This window comes from Ammospiza nelsoni, chromosome Z (assembly GCF_027579445.1).
Source record: "Ammospiza nelsoni isolate bAmmNel1 chromosome Z, bAmmNel1.pri, whole genome shotgun sequence".
NCBI classification, from domain to species: domain Eukaryota; kingdom Metazoa; phylum Chordata; class Aves; order Passeriformes; family Passerellidae; genus Ammospiza; species Ammospiza nelsoni.
The window spans coordinates 86,425,415-86,453,287 of record NC_080669.1 but is presented as its reverse complement, the minus strand read 5'-3'; the positions used below and the strand labels follow the sequence as shown (position 1 = coordinate 86,453,287).

Here is a 27,873-nt window from a genome sequence, read left to right as displayed (position 1 = left end):
ATCAGATGTTCGTGTTTTAAACTTTAAATGGATGTTACAAATGAAAATTTATCTGGGCATAAAAAAGAACTAGTTTGTTTTAAATTCAAATCACTTTTGGGGGCAAATTGCCATTTGAAACTCCAGATTTTTTAAGACATTTATCAGCCCTGGTGCACAAAAACACTTAAAAAAATGCTTATTGAGTTTCCTAAAGTAGGCATATTTTGCCAAATCCTGAATACCCTATTGATTATTCCCCCCTGAAAGTGGCATGAATATGCAGGATGCATGAATATTTTCAGTAAGTTTAGAATTTCTTCAGGACATACGCAAGAGCTCTGCGTATCTCTTAGGGTGAATCTTTAATTTCAGATGCAGAGGGAGCCTCTGGAGTGCTGAAAGTCTGCTGCTTCACATCTGCCTACATTTTAAAAAATGGATATAAATGTATATATCTATATATATTTATATCCGGAAGACAGCAGCAACTTTTTGCTGTGGTCTTTGTGTCTGCAGACGGCGCTTCTCTCCAGCTGAAGATATTACTGGGTGTTTAAGCTGGAGTGCTGTGGGCTTCACAGTATCAGGGGTGAGATGCAGAGCTTTTGGCAGATGTGGTGGGCTCTGCAAAGCACAGTGGTTGTCCAGGAATAGCAGGGATGAAGTGGACACAGAGAAAGAGGAGATGGTTTTACATAACATGGTCTGAAACCGCAGGTGGGGTCAGAGTTGTGGAGAGCACAAGCTGGGGACAAGTTGTAGGGCATAGATCTGGGAGAAATGAATTATATTCCCAGACCATCCATGCTCTGTGCTGGACAAATCAGCACTTTGAGGTAGCTGAGTTGTCTGGGACTGCGTGGAATTTTTTTAGCTGCTTTTCAGAAAGCGTCCTGAGTGCTTTCCAGGGAAGCATTGCAGGAGGTGGCAGAGCATGAAGGGGTAACCTGGCTATGTCTGGCTTGTTTGGTTTATGGTTGTTTTTTTTTTTTTACAGTGAGGGCAAAGTGCATTTCTTTTGAGGAGGATAGGTTCAGAAATGTTACAAATCCAGATGTTAAAAATTCAAGTCTTAAGCTGCTCCAGTGGACATAGAGCTGATAAAATGGCGGCACCGCAGGAGCTGAGGTGGTGCCAGTGTCCAACCTTGAGGCCTCCATTTTTCACAGCGCCAATTTTTGAGCAATTTTGAGGTGTCCTTCATGGATGGGTGTTCACACTCCAAGTAAAGAAAGCCATTTATACCTTTATTCCAGAAAAACAATGTCTGTGCCCCTGATCTCGTGGGGAAGAGCAGAGGCACCCAAAGCTTTCACCGAGGCCTTTTAAGCGGCCTGCAAATATTTCATCCGCTTTCCCCTTATCCAAGAGGCACGGTTTGATTTTCCTGAACAAACTGAAATAGCCTTTTCTAAAGGAAATCTCCATGTCCATACAGAGGGGTGGCACAGCTTTCAGTCCTGCAGCTCTAAATGGTGTAAGTTTGTGTGCAGACAAGGCCCAGGAGAGTTATGGTGGAGCTATTAGGAGGGGAAGTGATTTTTTCTTAGACTGATTAAAATTCTTTGGGCTTTCTGTTTGTTTGTTTTTAAACACCTATTTAGCTTTTAATTAACATTTAAGAGAAGGGAAGCTGGTTAAATATTCAATACCTCCTCCCTTTCAATTAAGGTAGAACAGTACACAACGCGTGATGAGGCCTCTGGGAAGTATGGAAAAATGGAGAAGAGCAGGCTCCTGATTATAATTTTCAGGGGGATAGGAAAGGTGAAACCCATCTGATTATTACTGCTGTTAACAATAATAATGTTGAGATTTTTTTTTTTTAACATCAGAAAGCAGTTTAAAAATGCAATTATTCTTTAAAACCATATGTCCTGTCTTTGGCCTTTAAATACCTCAGTTTTTCCACTCCCATTCTTTACTTATTTCAGGTGCAAGCATGGAGGATTTTCTAATAGGCCTTTTTCAGTAGCTTAGTAGGGAGGCTGCAGATGCTGGGGAAGTTATTCTTCATGCTACATGCCCTTATCTTCATTTTGATACAGTTCTTTCTGTGCCAGCGAGTCAGCAGCTTCAAACCCTGCAGCCCTGGGAGCTCAACCAAGCAAGGGATTATTGTCACCATACTCCAGTCTCTTCCCCTTTCCCTTCCTTCTCCTTGAAAAATCCAGTAACGTTCTGTCTGTGAGCTGGTTATCCCACAAAATTGCACATGAAGCACACAGAAAAGGGTACTTCAATGGAAAAAATGGGTTTGGAATATGCTAGTATTTGTAATTCAGCAAATTCATCTTTCCTGTACTTAAATTTCTCCCTTTTGATTTAGTGTACCCTAATTTATCTGACAAAATATTTTGTTTTGATGGCCATCCAGTTTAAAAAAGGATCATGCTGGCTAAAAGAATCCCTCAACAAACCCATTTTACATTGTGGAAACCCCTGAAACCACTGCCCAAAAGGTGATATATTTTTAAGCCTGCTATATCTTCTACTGTGGTGAGACAACTCACCTGCGGAAAATACTTTGTTTTCACCAAATATCCCACAAAATTTTTTTTTTTTTTGTTTAAATCACCACGTTACATAAATGAGTTTTTAAAATGGAATTGCTGGCACCAGATACCAGTTGTGTAATGTTTTTCCTGAATGAGTGGTTGCTTTTTGGCTTTCTTTTAAGGATTGAAGAGAGTGGAGATGCTAAAATGCAGAGCTATTGGATAGGTTTCATATGCTATAACTTCAAGATTTACTGGATATAGGATTGCATCGATTTTTAAAAACAGAAAAAAATGTTTTGCAAAAAGATTTCTGACTGCATCTATTGCAAGACATTCCAATTCAGCTTTAAAATTAGTCTATTGTGATGACACAATAATTTTTACAGTAACTGTTGTATGTTGTCCAATGACCTATTCAGTGCTATGGATTTTTATTTTAAAAAAAAAGCAAAACGAAACAAAACATCAAAACCCAAGGTATTTTCTTCATGAACCTCTCTTCTAACTACATAAGCATATGAATATATTTATATATATGTCTCTTGTGATTACTTATCAGTCAAGTTAATGATGTGTATTTACTGGCTGGACTAAAACAAGAATTAATCCAATTAGTTCAATAATTGGTTATTTACCAAATATTTTCTTAATTATTGAGAGTCCATTTCTACTTCAGCTGTAAATAACAGAAATTCTCCCATCAATTTCAGCTCAAGTAGTATTTTATTATTTTTAGAAAAGTTTTTCATAGCTTTTATAGAAGCTATTCATAGAAATCACAGGATAAAATTTGCAGTTGCAGAGGATAGTGAAAGTAACACCTTTTGTCAGAAGGTTCAGCTCCAAGTCAAACTGTCATTCAGGTGAACTTTGCAACTTGTGATTTTTAAATTTTTTTAAAATTTAATTCAATTTGTAGACAAAAAAAAAAAAAAGGCTGAAGGAAGTAGCATGCATGTGTCTGGAAATAGCAAAATTCTGTTACATGGAAAATTCTGTGTTGTAATATGATTAAAAGTTGTTGTGAGCAACCTAAGACAATTGAGTCCCTCACTTGGCTGACCTGGGAGCTGTATCCTTTATATGCAAATGGCACTAATGTCAATTTTATCTCAGCTGGATGTAAATTGTATCCAGTTGCAGCACACCCATGCCATGGAGCCCTGGAAGGTGATAAAGCTGGAGAGCTGATGAAGGCAAAAAGGCATTTTTCCTGTGGATTTTGGAACAGGGTCCTGCCCAGATGGAGAGCACGGGCTTCCCGTTGAGAGGAGAAGAGATGAGACTGTAGAGAAAGATCTTCCCTTTTCTCTGCCTGCTCCCCGTTGTTCTCTGATAAGAGTATCTTCAAGAGAGGGGTTAGGGGGAAAGGAGGAATCAGCTCAGCAAGAAGAATATCAAGGAGACATCAGCTATTGCCTGCAAGAGGCCATGCTGTAGGCAGATACTTCACTGAACTAGTGAAAATATGAATTCACAAATATTTGTGCTATGCACCCAGAAGTTTGTAGATAAACCTCGATCTTACCCTTTCTTTATATTTTTGCCCCTTTTTTTCCTCTCCAGATTCTCTGAAGAGGATGCATAGTAAGGACGGCACTGACGAAAAGCACAATCAGTAAATCAATAACTTTTTTTCTTTCTCTTTTTTAAGGAGAACACACACAAGAAACCAATTCACCTCATTCTCTGAAGAAGGATGTGGAAAATATGGGGAAAGGTAAAATAAATAAGGGCCTCTTACATTATAAAACTGCTCTTTGTTTTAATAGAATATGAGGATAATAGGGGGCACTTTTGTTCTGCGCCATATTTTAAGCTTGTCAAGTAACATATGAATAATATATGGACCTTTGGGTGGATATAATTGAGATTAATGCATATATATCAATCAATACATGACACTGTAATATAATACTTTAAAATAATATATTACATTGATTTATATTCATGGCTTTCTGCACAAAATCTATGGTAGGTCTATGCAACACTTTTTTTCTTTTTTTTTTAATAAGCGCTAAAATATTTTGTCTTAGAGTAATGAATTGCTCTGCAACTGTTCTTTCAAGAATTATTTATACAGATTATCAAAACCACTTTTTCTCTTTGTTAGAGGAACTCCAGAAGGTTCTGTTTGAGCAGATCGACCTGCGGAGGAGGCTGGAACAGGAATTCCAGGTGTTGAAAGGAAACGCGTCTTTCCCAGTCTTCAGTAAGACACAAAATCTGTGGTTTTGGTGTTGTGCGTGTTTGTGGTTGGTTGCTGCCAGGCTGATAAAATGAGACAGGCTCTCAGTTGTGCTGCCATGATCTCGGGCTTGGTTCTGCTGAGTCCAGGTTGGGCAGGGCTTGGAGCAAGCTGGGATGGTGGGAGGTGTCCCTGGGGCTGGAATTAAGTGATTTTTAAGGTCCCTTTCAACCCCTGCTGTGGCTTTGCAGCTGACCAAGCAGGTCTTTTGTAGGGAAAACACAAAGCTGGATGTTTGTTTTGGTGTGCATCCTCCTAGTTTTGATAGCATTGATTACAGTGAGTGCACAGAAACACATCTGGGTCCTCATGGGGTACAGTGAAGTTGGTGTCTCAGCCAACATCCTTCAGGGGCTTCTGAAGACAAGATACTTAATCCTTGTTTTCAGGAGGTTTCTAGTACTCATTTTCGGGAGGTTCCAGCTGATACTGGAGAATTGATCTGGCCTTTTAAGGAGCAGAAATTCCTGCTTGGATTTTTCCCGTTGGGAAAGGCCATTTGAGATGGCCCTTCTACCACGGCCACTGAGCAGGGTGCTGCTGCTCAGGGTGATGGAATGTGCAGGGCACATCTCAAATAAAACAAAATGGGCACTGAGCAGGGTTTTTCTGAAGCTGGCAGAAGGCTGGGCTGATTGTGCAGAGATGTGGAAAAAGACCCCTTGGCTGGGATCTCTCAAACGACATTGGAGCAGCGGCAACAGTGGAAAGATTCTTCCAGGAGAATTCCCACCTAGATCAGGATGATCCCACAGAAAAAGAGGGAACACAGACAGCATTTTCCTATTGTTCAAAGAAAATATGCTTGTCCCCTTTCTGTAGCATCAGATAGGTATGTTTAGGAAAGCAAGGAAGTGTGAGGAATCTGGGAATGACTCCATCTTTAGCCCGAATATTGAAATATGTAGACAGCTCCATAAATAAAGAAGAGTTACTTGACATGATACAGATATTAATGAAAGGAGCATAACCTCATCCTTCAGAATAAATCCAGTCATTACTTGGGTTTGGGAGTGAGGTAATTTTCACATAATTCGTGGGGATCAAAATACTGCTGTGTGGTATTGGCGAAATGGCATCTTGGACTTTTGCCATTCAAGTCTCTTATTTATCCTTTTGTTCTTCTACAGTAAAATTAATGCTCTGTCTTTGCCATGTAAATAAACAATGCAATTAAACCACATGAAATACAATTCAAATAAAAGAAAAGAACAAGTACAGCCGACCAAGGAAGTGGTGACTGCTGTATGCTGGTTTGAAAAATATGTGGTTTCAATGTACCACAAAGTAGTGGTCAATTTTCTTCAGGATTAAAATAGAAAACAGATAATGTGCTATAAACCAAACCTACAAGTGACCGTAAAGCCTATTTACAGATTTAGATTTACCAAAAAAACCCACCCCTCCTCCACGTGTAATAAAACAAGAAAAAAAGAAAAAAATTACTTTTGTAAAGCAAATCTGTGTAAATCCGTGTTGAGGGTGTTTTGTCCTCTGTTGCATTGTGTGTTCTAGCATAAGAGAAGGGGCTGTTCTAGGCTCTTGCTGTTGGGCCGTTGCTTTAGGTTGGGTGTTAGAATGGTATTGGTGTCTTGGGCAGGGAGAAGCCAGGCAGAGGAGTGTTTGGAGATCCAACTAAAGGAAAGTTGAGGTAAAATTTAAATTGTATTGAAAATTCATCCCTGTTTCAGCTGGGAGGCAACATGAGAGATGTGGAAGCAATGCTGTTCTCTCTGGAAAATGTCAGGTTGCCTGCAGTGAGCTCTAGAGTCACCTCTTTGGGTTCTTCCACCTGGAACTGAGCACATTTGGGGTGCTCTACCTTCACAGCATCAAGCCACTGCTCACAACAGGGCTGTGCAGTAAATGGTGTTTGGTTTCAGAGTTCTTCTCTCGTTTAAATCACTGCTAAATGAGAATTGAGCTTATTTGCAAGCTCCCTAAGCAGTGCTATGCTACAATATTCTCTGTGGCCTCTTGAACCTGCTTGAAACACGGACTGTGAAAATTTATAAAACAGCAAGACCTTGTATTTGTCACGTTGCTGTTGGGCTTGAAAGCTGCAGGTGAAATTTTCTTTTGCCTTTAAGGTCCCTCAATGCAGAGATCGCTCAAATTTAAAAAAAAAAAAAAAAATTAAAAAATCAGATCACATGTAGAAAGTCAAAGTATTTGCTGTCCTGATAAAGATGCAAGCATCTCTGTATGGTGACATTGAGCTCTCCTGGAGCCCTGCTCTGGTTTGTGCCCTCCGTGTTGGCTGCTCCGCGTTCTGTCCGTCTGCATTTTAAACAATGCGGCAATAAAACGGTGGAGACACAGCCTGGGTACTTAAAGTATTTAATTTTGTGTTAAGAAAGCTATTTAAATATTCATATATTTTCTCCTGGGTACTGCTTATGGCTCTGTCTGCCAGCGTTTGGACTCGGATAAATGCCGCCGGAAAAAAACGCTGTCCCTACCATTAACACCCCATTTCCCTGTGAGCTTGGGCATTTGTTGTGCAGGGCTGAGCAAGATCCCTGAGCTGTTTGTTTGGAGAGGTGATGAGCCCATGAAGAGGCAGCTGGGAGGAAAGCATTGAGGGGAAAAAGGAAAATTTCTCCTTAAAGCCAACTCAGAGTGGAGCGGGAGGACCTTAGTTGTAATTATCATTGCAACTTTAGCGACCAGGACAGGAGGCAGTTACCTTTTCATACTTTTGTGGGGGGCTAGGGAAAGAGGAATTTATTTTTGTTGGCTTATTTTTCTGATCAAGCCGGAGTAGAGGGAATAGGCTTAACAGTTCTGTGGGAATTTATTGGAAATCTGAAGAACTTCATTGAGATAACGCCACCATGTCCTTTTCAATGTTGTTGTGCTGCACTCCTGAGGGCTTCTGTTTGCCAAAATTTCCTGCTCTTTCCCTGTTTCATTGCTCTTTCCCTGCCTCCTTTTCTTTTAAACAACAGCTTCATTATTTAGAGGAGACAAAGTTCTTTTTTGAGAGGGGGACAGAGCTCTGCCCCCTTGTTATTTCTTCCAGGACAGGCTCCTTGCTTGAATCAAAATGATAGTGGCTGGGATGGGTTTTCTTTCCTCTTCCATTTAACAGCCCATCCTTGCACCCTGACTTCCATCAGGCAGCTCTTGGAGTCCCCTGTTTCTTGTCAACAGTCTTGTTTATATTCCCCTTTTTCCCACCCACCAACAGGAGTGTTAAGGAGCACAAGAGCATCAGTTAGTCTTCTAACAAATGAAGTTTTGTCCGAATTAGTTGTTTAGGAGGAAAATCAGGGAAAGGGAATCTCATGGAGCAGGAAGGCCGGCCTGTGCTGTAACCCAGCTGCCCAGGATCTCTCTTTCAAAGACTTTCTCCCTTCCAGATTCCCCGTCACGCTTTAAGGAGCTTCAGTTTTGTTCAAAGCCGTCAGCACGATGCTACAAACCACAAATCAAACCTCGCATCCTTGAACGCTTTCTCCTCTCACACGCTGGACATCGCTGCTGGTGTCAACAGATTTATGCCAAAGCAAAGAGAAGCAGCTCCTGCTCTTCTCTTCAGGGCCTGAGAAAGTTTGACTAATGACTGCAGAGCCTTGCCCGTGCAGGAAAATAGCTGGGGATAAATGCTAGGAACACAAAGTTAGCATCCTACATTTTCTGCTGGGGGAAGTAGTGAAATCTAACTTTTCCACATTTTTTCTGGTGTCAGTGGTGTCTTCTATTAGACACATATTTATTAGGCGTGTGTTTTAATTGAGTGAAGGACTTTTGTAGTGCTTTGCGATGCCTCGGTAGTGACTGGGCTTGATTTTTAGCTTAGCTGGGTGTCAATACTGCCGTGTGGTCTCTGTTTCAATTACTGCACTTTTTTCCCTCTCATACAGACAATTTTCAAGATCAGATGAAGCGGGAGCTGGCGTACAGAGAAGAAATGGTGCAGCAGCTACAAATCGTAAGTTTACTTTCTCTGATAAAAATGTCTTAGGCTGCTGCATTGTGTTTTTTAAGCTTACACCTCAAATTTTTCCTTTGTGAGCCATGTTGATGCGTCAGTACCGAGCTCCTATTGCCTTACATTTAGCAAGAGGTAAACACGCAGTTCTCAGCTGGTTTGGAGCCTAATTACCTGGAGATTTACTTTCATACAGTAACCAGATGTGTCTTCATGTTTCAACTAAACAAAATGTGTCGACTCGACAAGGAGAGGTGCTTCTGCAGAGAGGAGGAGTGAATCAGTAAACTTTGAGCAGTTAAACGTTTCTGCCTAGGGATTCTGCTCAATCCCTGCCTCCCACCAGAAAATAAACCTCAGGATGTGTCTTTTTCTCATTTCAGACACTAGAAGAAGTGCTTAACTCAGCAGTAAAGGATCAAGTTGCCAAAACACAGTTCAGTGCAGGCACACGTTACTTTTGGGTCTCTTGCTTGTTATTTTAAAACCAAGAGGGATTTTGCCTGTGTGCTAGTGCAGCTCTGGATCATCACATCCAGCTGTGTTGTTTTGAAAAGTTGACGTCCTTAATCCGGTGCAAGCAAAGGGGCTGGAGCATGGGAAGCTGTTCCACACTCAAATAAATGAATGCTTAGTGTGGTTTCAAGAGCAGTGCATGGTGAGGCTGTCAGCTAATGCTTGCTGTGCTGATGCTTTCTCTGTGGTCAGTCTGACATTGCTCAATGGGGTTTTGTTTTTGGGGCAATCTTGGAAATATCCCCATTTCTCTGAATCAGCCCCATGCTCCCCCATTGAAATTCTCCTCCTGCTCGTCACGGGGCAGAGAAGGCATTGCCCAGACTCCTGGTACTGTCATTTTCTAATTGATGGGTTAGGACATCAAAGTAAATTTGAAGGCCAGGATTGTCAGACTGGTGCTGCGATGTTTAGAGGCATTTAGGACTGGCCTTATTTTTAGAGCTGCCGAGCATCCACGCGCCCTGTTCCTGCTGACTGCGGAGATTTCAATGAGACGTGGAGGGTGTTTGAAAGAGGCTGTTTGCGGAGGAAACTCAGGTCCAGAATATCTCTGGGTGTTTTTTGCAGCTGGTCTGCACTCTTTTCCTTTAGTGTGCCCAGTTGTTACTGTGTCCCCCTTTGTGTCCCGACGACAGGCAGGAAGTTTTACTTGAGACGTGAATTTTACTGTCACAGAAAATTCTAATTAGGATGCCGTCCTCAAAAGCACTTCCTCTGCTGCTTTGGGCTTGAGGCAGGTGACCAGCTGAATTTCCTGCTGCAAAGAACTTCTAAGCACAAAGTTTGTGGGCCCACCCCAGTCCTTATCTCTTGCGTCAGCTGAACTTGGCGCTGGCTAACTCTGCCTCGCAGGGAGAGAATGGATCACCTCTGCCACTCACCTTGTGGCCCTGTGGTGAAGTTGTTTGTGGAACTGGATATCCCAGACCCCCAAGCAAGCCAGCTGTGGTGGTTTTCCTGATTTCCTTGGTCAGGAAAATAAATATGATCAAGTAATTCACACCCTTTTCACTTACTGACTTGTGCTATGGACAGACTAAGAGTCATTTAATCATTTAACAGAGCTGAATGTACTTACAGAGAATATTTTCAACATTTAATGTGCTGCACCAACAACTCAAGACTTCTTCCCTCACTACAGATGCCTTAATTTAATTATTACTAATGAAAATGTTGTTGAATCGCCAGTAAGTCTTCATGCTTATATTTGTGGGGCAGGTTGTGATCAGTGAGACTGATAAAAAGATGTTTGTATGAAAAACTGAGAGACTCCTGCAAATAATGAGTGTGTTTGCCAAAATGGGTGCAGAAATCTTCAGAGATGTCTTGGCTGATAACTGAAATGGAGTCAGCACTTTTGAGATGATAATCCCAGCAGTGGCTTTAATTCATTCATGGGAATATATCTTGTATGCTTATATCTAGAATTAAGATTAATGAACTGAATGTGGTAATGATAGAACTACTTTGGCCTTCCAGGGTTATTGCATGGATGAACTGGTGCAGAATACACAAAAGCTTTTGATTTTGTGTTTAATTGCTGTTGTTGTTTTGTTTTTAACTGGCACTTTTAGGTGCTTTTTTTTTTTTGTACCTGAGATGCTGCACTATTACTTTGACAGGGCTTTAACTTAATTTTCTTGTTAACATAGAAGTACAAAGAGAAAAGCAGAAGCGCTTCATACATACTGAAATCACAGTTTTACTTAGACCTTCATAGGTGTATGCTTTTGTAGTACTAAGCTCAAAATTTATTGATGCAACTAGTCACAGAATGGGACTTAATTGCTTTAAAAATTATTTTACAAAAAATACAGATGCCTAAAATCAAGGGGTTTTTTTTATCTCTTCTCACTGCTGAAGATATGCAACTTAACTTAGTCCTCCTGAATATTCCTGGAAAGGTTTAAAAGCTGTCTGGATGTGTCACTTGGGAACATGGATTAGTGTGGATTGGGCAGTGCAAGGGAAATGGTTGGATTTGAATATCTTGGAGAACTTTTCCTACAAAATGATTCTGTCATCCCCTGATCCCCTGCAACTGTGGGTACCAGAGAGAGGTTTTTCCAGAATGATCATTTCACTCACCCTGAACTGAGCAATTAGACACTAAAATAAATTAACCCAGCGTGTTCACTGTTTCGGAAATATCCATAATACAAGCCGAACGCGATAACGGGAAAAAAAAATCAACCTATCCTGATTGCATTTGAAAACTTCCCAGCGCCAACACCCGCTGCAGACTGATGTGAAGCTCGTGCCCTGCACTGGCCGTGGCGCTTTTTGTCCCGTTTTTTTGGGGAGATTCTTCCCCGTTTTGGGAGCGGTCGGTGGCAGCGCGGCCCGCGGGTGCCCTCTGCCGCCCGCCGGCCGCCACTGCAGCGCTAACTCCGCGCTCAGCTTGAGCCGGGCTTAAATTAAAGCGGGGCTGGATCAGCGGCCCCCTCTGCTCCTGCTGCTCTGCCCGAGCCAGAATTAAAAAATAACAATATTCCATGGCTTCCTGAAAGCCGGGAGTAAGGCTCAGGTCGCTGGGAAAACGCTGGGGAAAAGCTCTGTTCTTTTACATCTTCACTGGCGGGATTTGGGTTCTTTGCAGGCAGCCTGGCTGGGGCAGCAGGCTGGTGTGTGGCCCTTAGTTTTGATGGGAATCACAGAATGAGTAAGGCTGCGAGTGGCCGCTGGAGGTCCCCTTGTCCAAGCTCCCTGCTGGAGTGGAGGCCCGCAGAGCACATTGCTCAGAGCAGTTCTCCGGGCTGGTTTTGATCACCTCCAGTGAGGAAGGCTCCACAGCCTCTCCATGCAGACGGCTCCAGTAAGGAATTTCTTCCTGATGTCCAGGTGGAATTTCCTGTGTTTCAGTTTTCAGAGTTTTCCGAGTGTCTGAAGCAGCTACCAGGAAGTTTTGCAACCTGCGTGTGCCAGGATCTTGGCCAAATGCTAGGAAACAACCAATCATCATATTTAACAAGAAAATGGATCTTACACTCCCTGAAAGCATTTTTCTCTTCCTCATCTGGCAAAGTGCTGCCTCCCAAATTGGCTGAGTACAGGGTGTGCACGAGGGGATCATATATAAAATGTGGATTTTGCATGTGGATCCTGTTGTGCTGCGGAAGGTTTAAACTGGATATTAGGAAAAAATTCTTCACTGTCAAGCACTGGGGTCAGCTGTTGAGGGCAGAGGTGGTGTCCCCATCTTTGGAGGGGTTTAAAGGCTGTGTGGATGTGGCACATGGGGACATGGCTCAGGTGAGCTGGGCTTTGGTGGCATGGTTGGACTCAATTATCTTAGAGATCTTTTTGAACCAAATGATTCTGAGATTCTGAGGGTCATCTGGCTTTTGTTAATGAGTTGTAGAGAAAGGGCCAGAGAGGAGGAACTGCTCTGCAGGATGGGGGAAATTCAGACATCACACACGTGGTGCAGCCTTAGAAGAGCTCACCTGCCTTTAGAGTTTTTAGTTTCTGTCCAGTGAGACCAGAACTCATCTGCTGGGACAGCCCAGCACCATAACCAAGTACCAAGTCACCTCTGCCTGAGAGTCTGCATCTGTCTGATATTGTCCTCTGAGCAACTGTGGTAGTGGAACAGACATTAAAACCATGAACTTTCTTCCAGCTGCCTGGTGAGAGAAAAAGATCAGAAGCAGCACTGCCAGCATTATGATTTTCATCCTTTAATGTTTTCATGAACCTCTGTCAAACATGGCCACAGGAAAGTAGAACACCAAGCAGGAAATTTAAGCCTCCTGCAAATTGAGGAGCTTTTCTTAATTCTCCCTCAGAGGTGCCTTACAAGTAGCTTGTGGGTTCTCAGTGGTGACCTGTCCATCAGGGAAAGCTCAGGTGGTGTTCATCACCCATGGTGGTTGGGTCATTGGGTGATGATCAATCCCACTGATCTTACATTGGGGTAAAAGGTGACAGATTTTTGAAGTGTGTTAGAAATGTGAAACACTCAGGCAGGCCTTTGTCTTTCCAGATTAAGTGAAAAATGATGGTTTGGTTTTGTTTGGGATATTTTAATTAGGTTATGCTCCCACGAACTGAATTCTTCCTTACCAGCCTCACTTCAGGCTGATAATAATGTTCAGAGCTCAGAACTGGATCCATCTGGAACTGCTCTGTGTTTTATGAATTTCTGCTCTCAGTGCTCCTTTAAATCAACTCTGTTCTTCAGAGTCAGGTAATACAATAAATCAGGAACTATCTCTCTGCAAAACTGATTTCCATCTCTGCATCATCTTTCACCCTGCTCCTTAGAGATTGACAAGGCATGTTTAAAAGAAGGGAGGAAAAAAAAAAAATCCACCATGTGGTTAATGTTGGTAAATCTTCAGAGCCATGAGAGCCTGTCCCTCTGGGTTGCACTGTAATTCAGAAGAGCACCATTCCAATTCCTGGTTTACACTGCTTATGGAAAGCCTTTGTACAACTCATGTATTCATTATCCAAACAAGAAGCACCCACGTTTCTGCGAGGGGAGATGTGGGTTCTCAAAAGCAGGAAATGGGAAACGGCAGTGCTTCAGTGCCATTTGTGATTTCTGTGCTTGGCCTCAAGTGGTGCAGCTCAGATGATTGACCTTGCAGGGAATGCAAACAGTTGTTCAGCAGAATGGCTCTCGGGTTTCTTGAGTGGCGTCTTGTGCTGAAGTGCCTGCTCACAGGCACACAGATAATGACAGGTGAAAGAACATTTCTGGAACGCTGTGTCCTGTGTCCTCAAAAGGCTCATCCCTGATTGTGTACAGGAAAGTGAGCTCTTTTCACCTGAATTTTATTTCTTGCTGTCAGTTTTTTGGTTGGTTTTCTTTTGGTTTTGCTTTTTTTTTCAAAGACAGGCGAGCGAAACTTGTACCCTGACACCACATGTGGATATGCCTTGGGTGGACAGGATGGAGCTGTGCCTCTTTCTCCAGTAAATTCAAATGTTAAAGAAAAGGATGCCTCATAGAAATTTAAGCAGAAAGCTTCCTTTCCTTTAGAATCTGCAGAAATTCGCATAAAAAACAGGTGTGGATATGCAGGGAGCCACAAGCCAGCCTCAGCTGCTGCATGAGTGCAAAATATTTTTTCTAGGCAACAGAAGTCAGGGTGATGTAAAATCATGTACCTCAGCAGAAATGGGATGCAGAGATGAAGCCTCTGAGAGAGGATGGTGAAATTTCTTTAATATCTGAGTGTGTAAACAGGGATCAGACAGAAACTTGAGAAATTACTCCCCAATCCTATGCACTGCCTGTGCCTTGGTTGAGTCGTGGGGCAGGCTCCAGGCTTGCTGAGTGGGCTCCTTCCAGGTGGAATAAGTGGAAATGTGCTCCAGGAATGCACAGGGGACTGTGCTCCAGTTCCTAATGGGTACCAGGACTAGACTGGAGTCAGCCTGTAGGAAAAAGGACTCAGTGTCCAGATTGCATTTTTATTGGAGTTTCCCTTCACATCTGCTTTCATTGTGTTTCCCACCAATGTGGACCTGGTAATGAAAACTGGTTTTTTGCTGCTTAAAACCCAACTAACTGCCTTCACTTTTATTATTTCTGCACACCTTTTGCAAAGGGCCACCTTTGTGCCAGGAAGAGCCCTAAATCCTCTTCCACCACAGCATCTGAGTTACTGAATGCTCTGACAACGACAGAAATAGAAGCTGACATTGTAGGTGATTTAACTCATGGAGAAAGCACTAATTTCCCTGTTGAACACCCACCTCTCCCACTGCCATCAATTGCCAGGAGATCAGGTAAAACAACACGCGTTAGAAAGATGCCAAATATAGCGGAGAAGAGGATTAAGAACAGTTAATTTCTGACAGAATGTACCCCGCTGTATTATCTAGGTCAGTACAGCCTGGGAGATGTCCTACATAATTTGTGGCCATGCAAACCCACGTTGGCCTTCGTGGGTGGGAGAGAGGCAGGAATCAGCTGGCGAGGCACCACAGGTCCCAGCTGGAACGTGCTGATTCTTTCTGTGCACTTTGCTTGTGGCTCCCTTTTGTGTCCAAACCATGGCCAAAGGTGATCAGGGAAGCAGCTTCTCTGCACCCCCTCTCTGCTGCAGCTTGGGAAGGAGTTTTGCAGCCTTTGCAAGCTCCCTGTCCTGAAGGCAGCTGTGCATGGGGACATGGTGGAGGGGACAGCTCTGCTTCTTGGGGAGGGATCTGGCCACAAAATTCCTGATTCCTGTTATCTTCTGTCAGGGGAAGGGATTATGAGAGTAGTCAGACAAAACACCTGGAATCTTGTGTGTTCTGCTCATCAGTGGTTTGTGCACACACATTTCCCCTTTCCAGGGCAGTGCAGGGGGAAGCAGCAGGCCCCTGTGAAAGGTTTCTGCTTTCATTCAGCCACAGACACTGCTCCTTCCTGATGCTGCTGCTTTCAGCCAGACTGTCCTCCTTCCCCAAGACATGAAAGGGTCATGTCTAAGCTTCCAAAGCCCCTCTCTCTCCTCTCATCCCGACCCTTCCCTCCTCTTTTTCCTGGTTAAGGTAGGCAGGGATGGATAGGTCTCTCTGTCTTTGCAGGCACTATGCTTTACCCCAGCCCAGAGGCACAATGGCTGGGCACAATTCACACAAACATCCTCATAATGGATGGGCATAGTGTATTTAAAATAATTATGGGCAAAATGTATTTAAAATCAAAACAGGGATGTACAGGAACATGTGGGGTCAGTGGATACAGATGTAAATTCACTGTGTGTGGGGGGCGGGTTGCTTGAACTCTCTGCATTTGCCCATCCGTTCCTTCTGCTGTTTGTGCAGGTTAAGGCCTTGATCCTGACTTCAGGTGACAGAATTGACATCTTGCAGTGACATATTTGACATTATTTGTGAGCATATTCTGGAGTGCCTGGCAGCAGAAGCAGGTCAGCTCAGTGTGCAGCAGCACCTAGGAGTGCAGGGACAAAGGATTTTTTGATCTCCGAGCCTGAATTCCTCCTGCAGTCCCTCCAAAAGTCATCATCAAAGAATTTGTAGCCAGTTGGATTCCCAGCTATGGGGAAATCTCAGAGCAATTTAGTTTTGTTGCATTCTAAAGGCCCAGCACTGAGGAAGAGCAGCCCTGTAATGTATTCCCTCTGGCCAATGAGCACATCATCCCACTTTGTTTCTAAATATAACAGTGTTCCCTAATATGCCCATGTTCTCTGTTTTTCTTTAATTATTTGTTCCACTTCAGTGGCTTCCCTTCAGATTGGTGCAAGTTGGAGATAACTATTATGAACTTCCTAATTAGGGGGATATAAATACACGAAGTCTCATGCTCCCAACCTGCTGTATTGTGGCTGTGCAGGGATCAGTGTGCATCACCTCATCTGCCATAGACAGCTGACTTTTTATGATCTCACAGGTGGCTTTATCCTTTGTCAGCCTCTGATAAAAACACAGCATTTGAATGCATCTTTTACACTGATTTTTAAGATTCTATCTGTTGTTTTAATTCTGGCCATTTTTTATTTTATTTCTGCTTCAACCTCCCTGAGGTTTCATAAAGAGTTGAACCTTTGTATTTAAGGTGTTGTTTCCTACAATTCCTCCCCATTTTCAGGAAGGAAAACAAAACCTTTCATTTACAGGGATTTCCAGCTTGAGTGTTTCCTTAGCCAAACCTTGGCTTGAGCAGTGTCTCTGTTTCTGTGTCATTCCAGATTCCCTATGCAGCAAGCTTGATCAGGAAAGAAAAGCTCGGTGCACACCTCAGCAAAAGCTAAAGGTGAGCTTGTGAGAAGGAGACTTCATTCCACTTGACCTGGCTGCCTGTGTTCCCCTGCAGCCACTGCAGGAATTAAGAGGATCATTCTGTTATTTGATGTGCCTGGTTCTGGTCCCAAAGCCCTCTCTGTGCTGCAGTCTAAAGCTGATAAATCACATGTGGCACGAATTACAAGGCTTCTCTGGGGTGGGATGCAGTGCTGGGAGCTGACCTATGAGTCCTGCAGTGACAGGACAAAGGCTTCAAACTGGGAGTAGCTTTAAATTAAATCTTAAAGAAGCTTTAAATTCAATATTAGGAAGAAATCCTTCCCTGGAAGGATGGGCAGGCCCTGCACAGGGTGCCCAGAGCAGCTGTGGCTGCCCCTGGATCCCTGGCAGTGCCCCAGGCCAGGCTGGATGGGGCTGGGAGCAGCCTGGGTCAGTGGAAGGTGTCCCTGCCCATGGCAGGGGCAGGATGAGGGGATGTTTAAGGCTCTTTTCAACCCAAACCATTCCGTGCCTCTAACTGCCTGAGCTTGTGCTTCTCCTGACACTGAAATGTGTCATCAAGGTCAATGTACCTTCAGTGGAAGGAGGGAAATACCTTGGCATTCAGAGTGCAAAAACAAAATGTTCACACTCCATGTAGGGAGGAGTTTTTCTGCCCTTAATGGAACTGCTTTAGCTCCAGGAAAAAGCAGTGCATCAGCATATTTTGGTAGTCTCACAGAACCTCCTGACTGTGGTTCTGAAGCTCAGTGTCTCACAGAAGGTAATTATTCCAAGGTGCAGGGCCTTCCCAAACCAAACACTACATTTTTCAGGACTGTGAATTAGAAGGGTTCATTTAGTAGAAACACCCCCATCATCGGTGGCCTGAGAGATTCCAGTTTTGGGTGCTGAAGTTTTAACACTTAAATGATATTCTCTTGGGTTTTTTCCTGGTAAAACAAGAAGATTAGGGATTGGAGACAGATGCCAAAAGCTGGTAGCCCTGCTGCTGTGTTATGCCACAAAATCTGGCTTGTGGATTCACTAAAAAAATCTCTGAGGAGAAGTAGGGGGATTAGAAAAAGAAGAGCTACTCATACACAGAGATCTCAGTAATGCACAAAACAGAGGTGTTCAAGAGGGTATCTAAGAAGGGCTTGATAGGAGAGATGATGGAGGTTTGCCTGGGCTGTAGAAGAAGCAGATTCTTAAAAACAAAAGCAGTAGGAGTAAGCACAGAGTAACCAGAGAGCCACGATCTGTGGCCCAGAGCTCTGCCCCTGAGATAAGGAGATTATTCTGAGCACCGAGCTGGTCTCTTCTGGCTTTGTGCACACTTCCCTACTGACTGCCAGCGTTTTCCAGTCAGCAATCTGAGCGCTGATTTAAAACAAACTCAGCAGCATTTACAACCCGAATAAAAACAGCAGGTCAGGAGCAGCAGGTCCTGCCCCAGTGCCGCATCTGCAGCGCTGGATGCCCAATAAAGATCTGCCTGAGGATGGCAGCATCGGAGGAGAGGAGCAGCTTGCTCCCATCACCGGGCTTCCAGCAGCTCCCAGTCCCTGCAGGGGCGGTGCTGGCAGCGAGCATCCATCCCCTTTGGCGAGGGCGGGAGGGATGGATGCGCTCCTCACGCTGCTTCTGCCCGCATCCCCGCGGACGTCGGGGATGTCTCCACGCAGCCCCGGTGCTTTTGGAAGAGATTTGCTGTTGCTTAAGTGCTAAGCTGAGCCAGCCAGGCAGAGAACCACGGGTCTGCTCTTCAGAAGCAGTTTTGTGTCCTTGATGTGCCAAGACGGAAAAGTCTCCTCAAGAGGAAACAGGGTGTTTGCACATCCCTGCCCTCGTGTTTGCACATCCCTGCCCTCGCAGCGCTCCCAGGGGTTTCCAACTCTCTGTTTGGCAGAGCAACCCCTCAGTTGTTGCCCTGAGCCCCTCTGCTCCTCCCCACAGCAGATCTGGCTGCGTTTAATCGCACTGCAGTCAGTTAAAGTTTGCACTGCATCTTTATTGACAATATTTTCACGTGGACCCACAGGTACTCACTGGGTTATGCCACAAAGTCTGGCTTGTGGGTTCACCAAAAAAATCCCCGAGGAGAAGTGGGGGGAATTAGAAAAAGAAGAGCTGCTCATACACAGAGATCTCAGAAATGCACAAAATAGAGGTATTCGAGAGAGTATCTAAGAAGGGCTTGATAGGAAAGATAATGGAGGTTTGCCTGGGCTGTAGAAGAAGCAGATTCTTAAAAATAAAATTAGTAGGAGTAAGTACAGAGTAACCCAATAACCATGATCAAAGTGTCAAAGTCTCAGGGGATGCTGCTAGAGCAGGTGACCCACGTGTGTGTCCCTTTCCCAAGGGTTGTAAATAAATGTCATAATTCTGTCACTGTCTCAAACTTTGGCCTAATGTTTATAATACTTTCTCTCTCTCTCTTTTTCTCCCTCTCTTTTTTTTTTTTCTACTCCCAGAAGCACAGGAGCTTTTGCAGCTGTTACCTTATAAGTTATAACCCAGTCAGAAACCTGACTTGTATATAGACTGTGAAATGGAAGTGTTTGGGGATCTAAATAAAAAAAAATCAGGTTCCTCTGAACCTAAGGACAAGTGACCTCATAGTATCATGGACAACCATGTCAAATAGAATGTAGCAGCCATTTATTAGTAAACACAAAACAACAAAAAAAAATGCCTGTCCTTGATATTTTTCTTTTTTTTTTTTTTTTTTGGTGGTACCAAAGTTTAAGTCTTTGTGTTTTTAGAAGGACTATTGAGCTTGATAGAGAAAAAAAAAATGCTTTTGAATCGTGCAGATAAGCTGTGAAAGGAACTGCTGGTCCTTTCAATGCCACAGGCACTGACAACACCTGCCAGCTCACCTTTTGCTTTGGAATAGTGATTGTTTTATTGAAGGGAATGAACGTCTCACCAGATGGGCCAGAACCACGTTTGGATGGACGGGTGGACAGACGGACGGACGGATGGAGCAGCGTTAGCCATACACAGTGCTTTTTAAAAGCAGTCTGGAGATTCTCACACCCCTCTCCCTCGTCCCTTCCCCCCCCTCTGGTATTTTGCCTGCTGTATGAATTACGATTGTACTCCTCTGGAAATATTTTACAATTTAATATTGAGTGTAATTAAGAATATAATCACTGTTATCAAAAAAGGTATTTAACTCTGTTGTAGTTTCTTTATCATTCATGTGGATAAAAAGTCTATAATAAAAAAAAAAAAAAAGAAAAGTATGAGATAATAGTTGAGCTTCCCTGTAATTTAATGCCATGCTTAGTCCACTGAAGAAAACAACTGGGAAATCTATCCCCTTTTTAGAAGTATTTTAATTAACAAAAAATATGCTGAAGAGTTTCATGGTGGAAATTTCTGCCTCTGGTTATTTTGAAAATGCTCAGAAGAAGCAGATTTAGTACAATTTCAGGACGTGCCTTGTGGATCCACAGAAATAAAGGCCGTCAGTTGATTTTGTAGACTGCACCCGTATTCCCCCAGGTCTTTCCTTGGTGACCTGCACCACCCTGGTTGTCAGGGCTTTCCTGAGTGAATCCACCTCCCTGCTGAAAGGATTGGTCCCAAACACGAAGCATCTCCCATGCCAGGACAGCACCACCAGCACCCAAAAGTGTTTTCAGCCATGCCCAGCAGAGCTGTTCCCTCAGTATTCCCAGCAAATTCCTGTGACATTAAATATCTCCCAATATTCCCAGCAAATTCCTGTGAGATTAAATCTCTCCCAGTATTCCCAGCAAATTCCTGTGAGATTAAATCTCTCCCAGTATTCCCAGCAAATTCCTGTGAGATTAAATCTCTCAATATTCCCAGCAAATTCCTGTGAGATTAAATCTCTCTCAATATTCCCAGCAAATTCCTGTGAGATTAAATCTCTCTCAACATTCCCAGCAAATTCCTGTGAGATTAAATCTCTCAATATTCCCAGCAAATTCCTGTGAGATTAAATCTCTCCCAATATTCCCAGCAAATTCCTGTGAGATTAAATCTCTCTCAATATTCCCAGCAAATTCCTGTGAGATTAAATCTCTCTCAATATTCCCAGCAAATTCCTGTGAGATTAAATCTCTCCCAGTATTCCCAGCAAATTCCTGTGAGATTAAATCTCTCTCAATATTCCCAGCAAATTCCTGTGAGATTAAATCTCTCCCAGTATTCCCAGCAAATTCCTGTGAGATTAAATCTCTCCCAATATTCCCAGCAAATTCCTGTGAGATTAAATCTCTCCCAATATTCCCAGCAAATTCCTGTGAGATTAAATCTCTCTCAACATTCCCAGCAAATTCCTGTGAGATTAAATCTCTCCCAATATTCCCAGCAAATTCCTGTGAGATTAAATCTCTCCCAATATTCCCAGCAAATTCCTGTGAGATTAAATCTCTCCCAGTATTCCCAGCAAATTCCTGTGAGATTAAATCTCTCAATATTCCCAGCAAATTCCTGTGAGATTAAATCTCTCAATATTCCCAGCAAATTCCTGTGAGATTAAATCTCTCCCAATATTCCCAGCAAATTCCTGTGAGATTAAATCTCTCTCAATATTCCCAGCAAATTCCTGTGAGATTAAATCTCTCTCAACATTCCCAGCAAATTCCTGTGAGATTAAATCTCTCCCAATATTCCCAGCAAATTCCTGTGAGATTAAATCTCTCCCAATATTCCCAGCAAATTCCTGTGAGATTAAATCTCTCCCAGTATTCCCAGCAAATTCCTGTGAGATTAAATCTCTCAATATTCCCAGCAAATTCCTGTGAGATTAAATCTCTCTCAACATTCCCAGCAAATTCCTGTGAGATTAAATCTCTCTCAACATTCCCAGCAAATTCCTGTGAGATTAAATCTCTCAATATTCCCAGCAAATTCCTGTGAGATTAAATCTCTCCCAATATTCCCAGCAAATTCCTGTGAGATTAAATCTCTCTCAATATTCCCAGCAAATTCCTGTGAGATTAAATCTCTCTCAATATTCCCAGCAAATTCCTGTGAGATTAAATCTCTCCCAGTATTCCCAGCAAATTCCTGTGAGATTAAATCTCTCTCAATATTCCCAGCAAATTCCTGTGAGATTAAATCTCTCCCAGTATTCCCAGCAAATTCCTGTGAGATTAAATCTCTCCCAATATTCCCAGCAAATTCCTGTGAGATTAAATCTCTCCCAATATTCCCAGCAAATTCCTGTGAGATTAAATCTCTCTCAACATTCCCAGCAAATTCCTGTGAGATTAAATCTCTCCCAATATTCCCAGCAAATTCCTGTGAGATTAAATCTCTCCCAATATTCCCAGCAAATTCCTGTGAGATTAAATCTCTCCCAGTATTCCCAGCAAATTCCTGTGAGATTAAATCTCTCAATATTCCCAGCAAATTCCTGTGAGATTAAATCTCTCAATATTCCCAGCAAATTCCTGTGAGATTAAATCTCTCCCAATATTCCCAGCAAATTCCTGTGAGATTAAATCTCTCTCAATATTCCCAGCAAATTCCTGTGAGATTAAATCTCTCTCAACATTCCCAGCAAATTCCTGTGAGATTAAATCTCTCCCAATATTCCCAGCAAATTCCTGTGAGATTAAATCTCTCCCAATATTCCCAGCAAATTCCTGTGAGATTAAATCTCTCCCAGTATTCCCAGCAAATTCCTGTGAGATTAAATCTCTCAATATTCCCAGCAAATTCCTGTGAGATTAAATCTCTCTCAACATTCCCAGCAAATTCCTGTGAGATTAAATCTCTCTCAACATTCCCAGCAAATTCCTGTGAGATTAAATCTCTCAATATTCCCAGCAAATTTCTGTGAGATTAAATCTCTCCCAATATTCCCAGCAAATTCCTGTGAGATTAAATCTCTCTCAATATTCCCAGCAAATTCCTGTGAGATTAAATCTCTCTCAATATTCCCAGCAAATTCCTGTGAGATTAAATCTCTCCCAGTATTCCCAGCAAATTCCTGTGAGATTAAATCTCTCAATATTCCCAGCAAATTCCTGTGAGATTAAATCTCTCTCAATATTCCCAGCAAATTCCTGTGAGATTAAATCTCTCCCAACATTCCCAGCAAATTCCTGTGAGATTAAATTTCTCCCAGTATTCCCAGCAAATTCCTGTGAGATTAAATCTCTCAATATTCCCAGCAAATTCCTGTGAGATTAAATCTCTCCCAATATTCCCAGCAAATTCCTGTGAGATTAAATCTCTCTCAATATTCCCAGCAAATTCCTGTGAGATTAAATCTCTCTCAACATTCCCAGCAAATTCCTGTGAGATTAAATCTCTCCCAATATTCCCAGCAAATTCCTGTGAGATTAAATCTCTCCCAGTATTCCCAGCAAATTCCTGTGAGATTAAATCTCTCAATATTCCCAGCAAATTCCTGTGAGATTAAATCTCTCTCAATATTCCCAGCAAATTCCTGTGAGATTAAATCTCTCTCAATATTCCCAGCAAATTCCTGTGAGATTAAATCTCTCTCAATATTCCCAGCAAATTCCTGTGAGATTAAATCTCTCTCAATATTCCCAGCAAATTCCTGTGAGATTAGCTCACCTGGCTTCGCAGTTCCTTGGTGCAGCTGGCAGGGCTGGCAGGCAGGGCAGGAAGGGCACAGCCTGTTTTCCTGCCCTGCCCTGCCCTGCACAGTTTGCTCTGGAGTTAGGTGAGCTGACAGGACTCACGGAACCAACAGAATTATGGCTTTTGTGGCGTGGGAAAAAAAAAATAAATACAAAACAAACAAAACCAGCAAAACCACCAGAAAACTGGGCCAGCGCAGCTCAAGTTTTCACCTGTCCCAGTAGCCTGTTCCCAGGAACAGAGGAAATCAGATACTCTGTGAAAGCACACCAGCAATTAGAGATATGTTCCCAGAATATTGTTTTAGCTACTAATGATTTACTGCTTATGATGTCTTGCTTTTAGTAACCCTCAATGGATATTTTTTTTTCTTCCATGAACACAACCAGTGATTTTTTTTAAGACCCAGGCACAGTTTTAGCAGATTACAGCATCCTGTGGCAATAAACTCCACTGCTTAAATACAGCTTGTGGGGGAAAAAAGAGAAAACCAGCTTCTGATCATTGGAGCTGCCAAATTTAGCCTCATTTTATGCCCTGGGCTTCTTGTACTGGATGAGACAAATTGTTGACTACTGGCCATCCCTGTCCATTTTCCTCATGTCTGACATGATTTCATAGGCATCTATCAAGCCTTTTTGGCTTTTTTCCAGATTAAGTTGTAGTCATCTCTCCAACATGAGCAGCCCCATAGCTCTGTAGTCCTTCTGTTTCTTTTCCAAATCATGTCCTGCGTCCTTTATGAGATGCAGAACTAGCTGCACTTGGGAATACTCAGGGTACAGGATACTCTGCAGATTATTGCACAGAGCGACACTGTGCTGCTTTCTGTGATGAATGAACCCAGCTGCAGGGTGGTGGTAAAATCTCTCACCACTATAGATCAAAAGTTTTGCCCAGACATAAAGCAACACTGCTGCTCAATAAGAAATTGCCTTCCTAATGGCTTCTGAGTGCCAGAGCTCCTGGATGTGGTCAGGCGTGCAGAGCAGCCCTGGCTGTCCCTCACCATTTGAGAACCAGGCCCTGGAGCAGACACAAAGCACCCAAAGCAGATTTATTTGTTTTCTGCTCCCAGCTCAGGCTGTCATGTTCCCCAGGGCCTTTCCAGAGCCCAGCTGTGTGTGCTGGTGCAGTTGTGCAGCTGTGCATTAAATGCACGGCTCACACGAATTAACAGGCTACAAATGCACTTCAAACTGAGCACTCAGACTGGAAATGTCCAATTTCCACTTGGTTATTTATGCCCATCAGGAAATGGAAGCACCATTTGCCTGGTTGGTAGCTGATTCACAGACCACAATGGCAAAGGCTGTGATGGAACATGTATCTCAGAACTAAGCACGAATGAGGTGTTTTGAATTAAAAAATAATTCCTCACACTGATAAAGGTCAAGAACGTGATTCTAGAAAACAAATAAAGGAAGGCCTCCACCTAAACAAATCACTTTGGTAAATATCCATGAAAGCTCCTAATCACCAGTCGCTTTTTGTTTGCTTTCCTCTTGTGGCAAAGCTTGTACACATTAAAGTGAAAAGGATCCCATTAAACACTGTTGTGTTTCACCAACTCAACCTTTCCACCACAAATAAAAGTTTAAAACAAAAAGGATACTGGGAGATTTTCCCAGGAGCTGGTATGGTTGTATTTGCAGCACGCATACCCTGTGTCTGCACAAATTGATTTGCGCTCAGCTGCCTCTCTGCAGTGCCTTGGCAGGGCTGTGTTGGAGCCCATCCCAGCGTGGCTGGGGGGGTCACATAAAATTTTGGTGACACTTTGGATGTTGCCAGCCTGAGCTGGAAGGTGGCAGTGCCGTGGATGTGGCTGCAGCTCCCCAGGGCCCCGTGGGGACTCTCCCAGCCACTGTTAATTTGCTCACACACAGAGCAGCCCTGCTGCTGCCCTTAGCACAACATGAATGACGTGTTGGTGTGGAAAGCAAACACTCAGCTTTTCTGACGTGTGACGTGCAGCTTGTCAAAACCTTGAGGAAACCTGCGTAAGAGACCAAACATCGCCTCCACAGCCGCTACCACAGCAGAGGCAAAGGGGAACAGCAGCCCCACAGTTTGGGGACACCTTCTGGACACCAAAATCCCCTGAGTATGGCAAAACCCACTGCACACTGAGCTGTGGGTTGAATTTCCAAGTGGAATGAGAGTATTGCTTGTTACCCCACAGCTGTGTGTCCATGAGCTGCCCACAACACCTCCCAGGTGGGCTCTGTGCTCCAGGTGTGCTGGTGCTTCTCCGGGACCCAGGGCTGGCAGTGTTGGCTTCTGACACGATTTAGCACGGCTGTTTTTGTTGGTGGAGAAGTGCACCAAGCAAAAGCATGAAGATATGTGCTTTCCCTTATTCCAGGAAATGGGAACAGGGCTTCTCTCAGGGCCAAAATTTCATGTGCCTTCAAGCCATCTCTCTCAAAGACCCTTTCTGCCTTTTTGCTGACCTCGCTGTAAAATGGAAGGTGCAATCTGCACAATTCTGGACTGGTTTGGGTTGGAAGGGATCTTAAAGCTCATCCAGTTCCACCCCCTGCCATAAGCAAAGACATTTTCTACTGGTTTATGCTGCTCCCAGCCACGTCCAGCCTGGCCTTGTGAGTCATTAACAAGTTTTCTGAAGCAGACAGCACATATGACCATTTACTGCTTTTGAGATTGATCACATAAATACCTTGGAATAAATACCTTGATGGTTATTAAAGAAGGTATCTCTGACAGAATAGGTTTCTTCAAGGTGTTAGAGTAAAGATCAAGAAGTTTTGTCTGAGCTGGGTATGGCAAGCAGGATAAGGCCTTGCTTATTAATAGCAAAAAAAAAAAAAAAATTGCTACACCTTTTCTTTTGAAATACTGATTAAGTAAGTCCCAGTGCCTTTTAGAGTTCAGATTTCCTTGGGGTTATTTTTCCTATTCCATAATTTTTATGTGGTGTAAAACCTCGAGGCAACTGTGCCAAAATTTGGTATAAATTTTGCAATTTATACAAAAAAATTTACAAAAGATTTATACCAAAAAATTGTACAAAAAATAGCTCCTCCTCAGAAAACCTGTGTTTTTCAGAGTGTATCACTGAGGAATTAACAAAAACAAAGTGAAGTGTTTTCTCTGAGCCTCTATGATAAAACTTTCACCCTGCTGGCTTTTAAAGCAGAATCACTCTGCTCAGAAAAGCTCTTGGGAGAGCTCCTGTAGGACATATCTCTGTTTTCCTATCACCTCCTATAGCTTTCCTTTCCTCCAGCAGGTTTGTCCTTGGAGTTTATGCCCAGATGAGCATGGCAGGGGGCTGGAGCAAGATGAGCTTTAAGATCCCTTCCAACCCATATGATTCTGTGATTCTGTAATTCTAAATGCATTCTGACACTGTTTTACCCAGCTGCCTTGGATTATTCAGTACAAATTTGAGAGGACGTTTTTCTTCATTACAGTAATATTATCCTTGATGCACACCCTCATAGGTGAAATTTTTGGTCCCCAGAGTGGTAGCCAAGCATTCACTATTAAATCCCAGAGCAGGTTAAGGACCTGCAGTGGTGCAGAGGAGCTCTGTCCTTGCACCCAGCCCTCATCCTGGCGACCTGTGGTGTGTGCCTCTGTGGCCTTGAGCACACTTGGCTGCCTCTCCTGCTCTCCCTGGGGCTGCTGTTATCTGTGCTGGCAGCTCTCAGGGCTGGATCTGCACCCAAGCCACGTGAGATAAGGTGTTCCTCCTCCACCGCAGCTCCCCGCGCTGTGATCTCGAGCTTCGCCACAAAACTGAGCTTGGGGTCAGGCGCCACCAGGATAAAAAAGAAAAAAAAAAGGATATTTATTCGCATATTAATTTTTTTAAAAAATAAGACTATTCGCCTTCAGGAATATTGATAGCATCCATTGCTTTTTTTTCCCCTTATTGTCTCTGAAAGTTCAATAAAAGTGAATTTCTATTCCCAAGAGAAGAACACGTCCCAGTTGCTTCCACCACATCTTCACACTGGGCATGCACAAGACATGTGGATCCACCATGCAGATGGTCAGAGGCTTTCAAGGGTGAGGTCTGCTGCGTATTTAGCAGCTTTTTCTTTAGAAACACTGATCTGGATACCAGAGAAATCAGCAGAGATTCCCATTAACTTCAGTGACCTTTGGATCAGACTCAAAAATCACAAATGGGTTCCACAAAGCAATCTCAGCTCTGATTTGATCTTTCCCTTTGCTTGATAAAGAAGGAAAGTGCTGGCACCTGCCTGAATACAAAGTCCTGCCTGTCCAGGAGCTCTTTTGTGGCTTGTTCAGGCTCAAAGCCAAACTCAAGTCCGGTGATTCCCTGCAGAAGGGAGAGAAGGCTCATACAGACCAAGCGTCCTCCTCTCTGGATGACACAAAATACAGAGTGGATT

The 27,873-nt window shown here is 43.2% G+C and overlaps 2 protein-coding genes across 2 annotated transcripts in view; both read left to right on the top strand.

Moving 5' to 3' along the window:
• SKOR2 (SKI family transcriptional corepressor 2) overlaps positions 1 to 16,905 on the top strand; it is a 24,094-nt gene extending 7,189 nt beyond the window's left edge. Inside the window, exons 5-8 of the mRNA XM_059492913.1 lie at positions 4,138 to 4,203; positions 4,597 to 4,695; positions 8,601 to 8,668; positions 16,843 to 16,905. Of these exons, the coding sequence (XP_059348896.1) occupies positions 4,138 to 4,203; positions 4,597 to 4,695; positions 8,601 to 8,668; positions 16,843 to 16,905 (296 nt within the window). The remainder of the gene's footprint in view (positions 1 to 4,137; positions 4,204 to 4,596; positions 4,696 to 8,600; positions 8,669 to 16,842) is intronic.
• HDHD2 (haloacid dehalogenase like hydrolase domain containing 2) overlaps positions 1 to 27,873 on the top strand; it is a 361,944-nt gene that overhangs the window by 300,073 nt on the left and 33,998 nt on the right. The gene's annotated exons all lie outside the window — the stretch shown is intronic.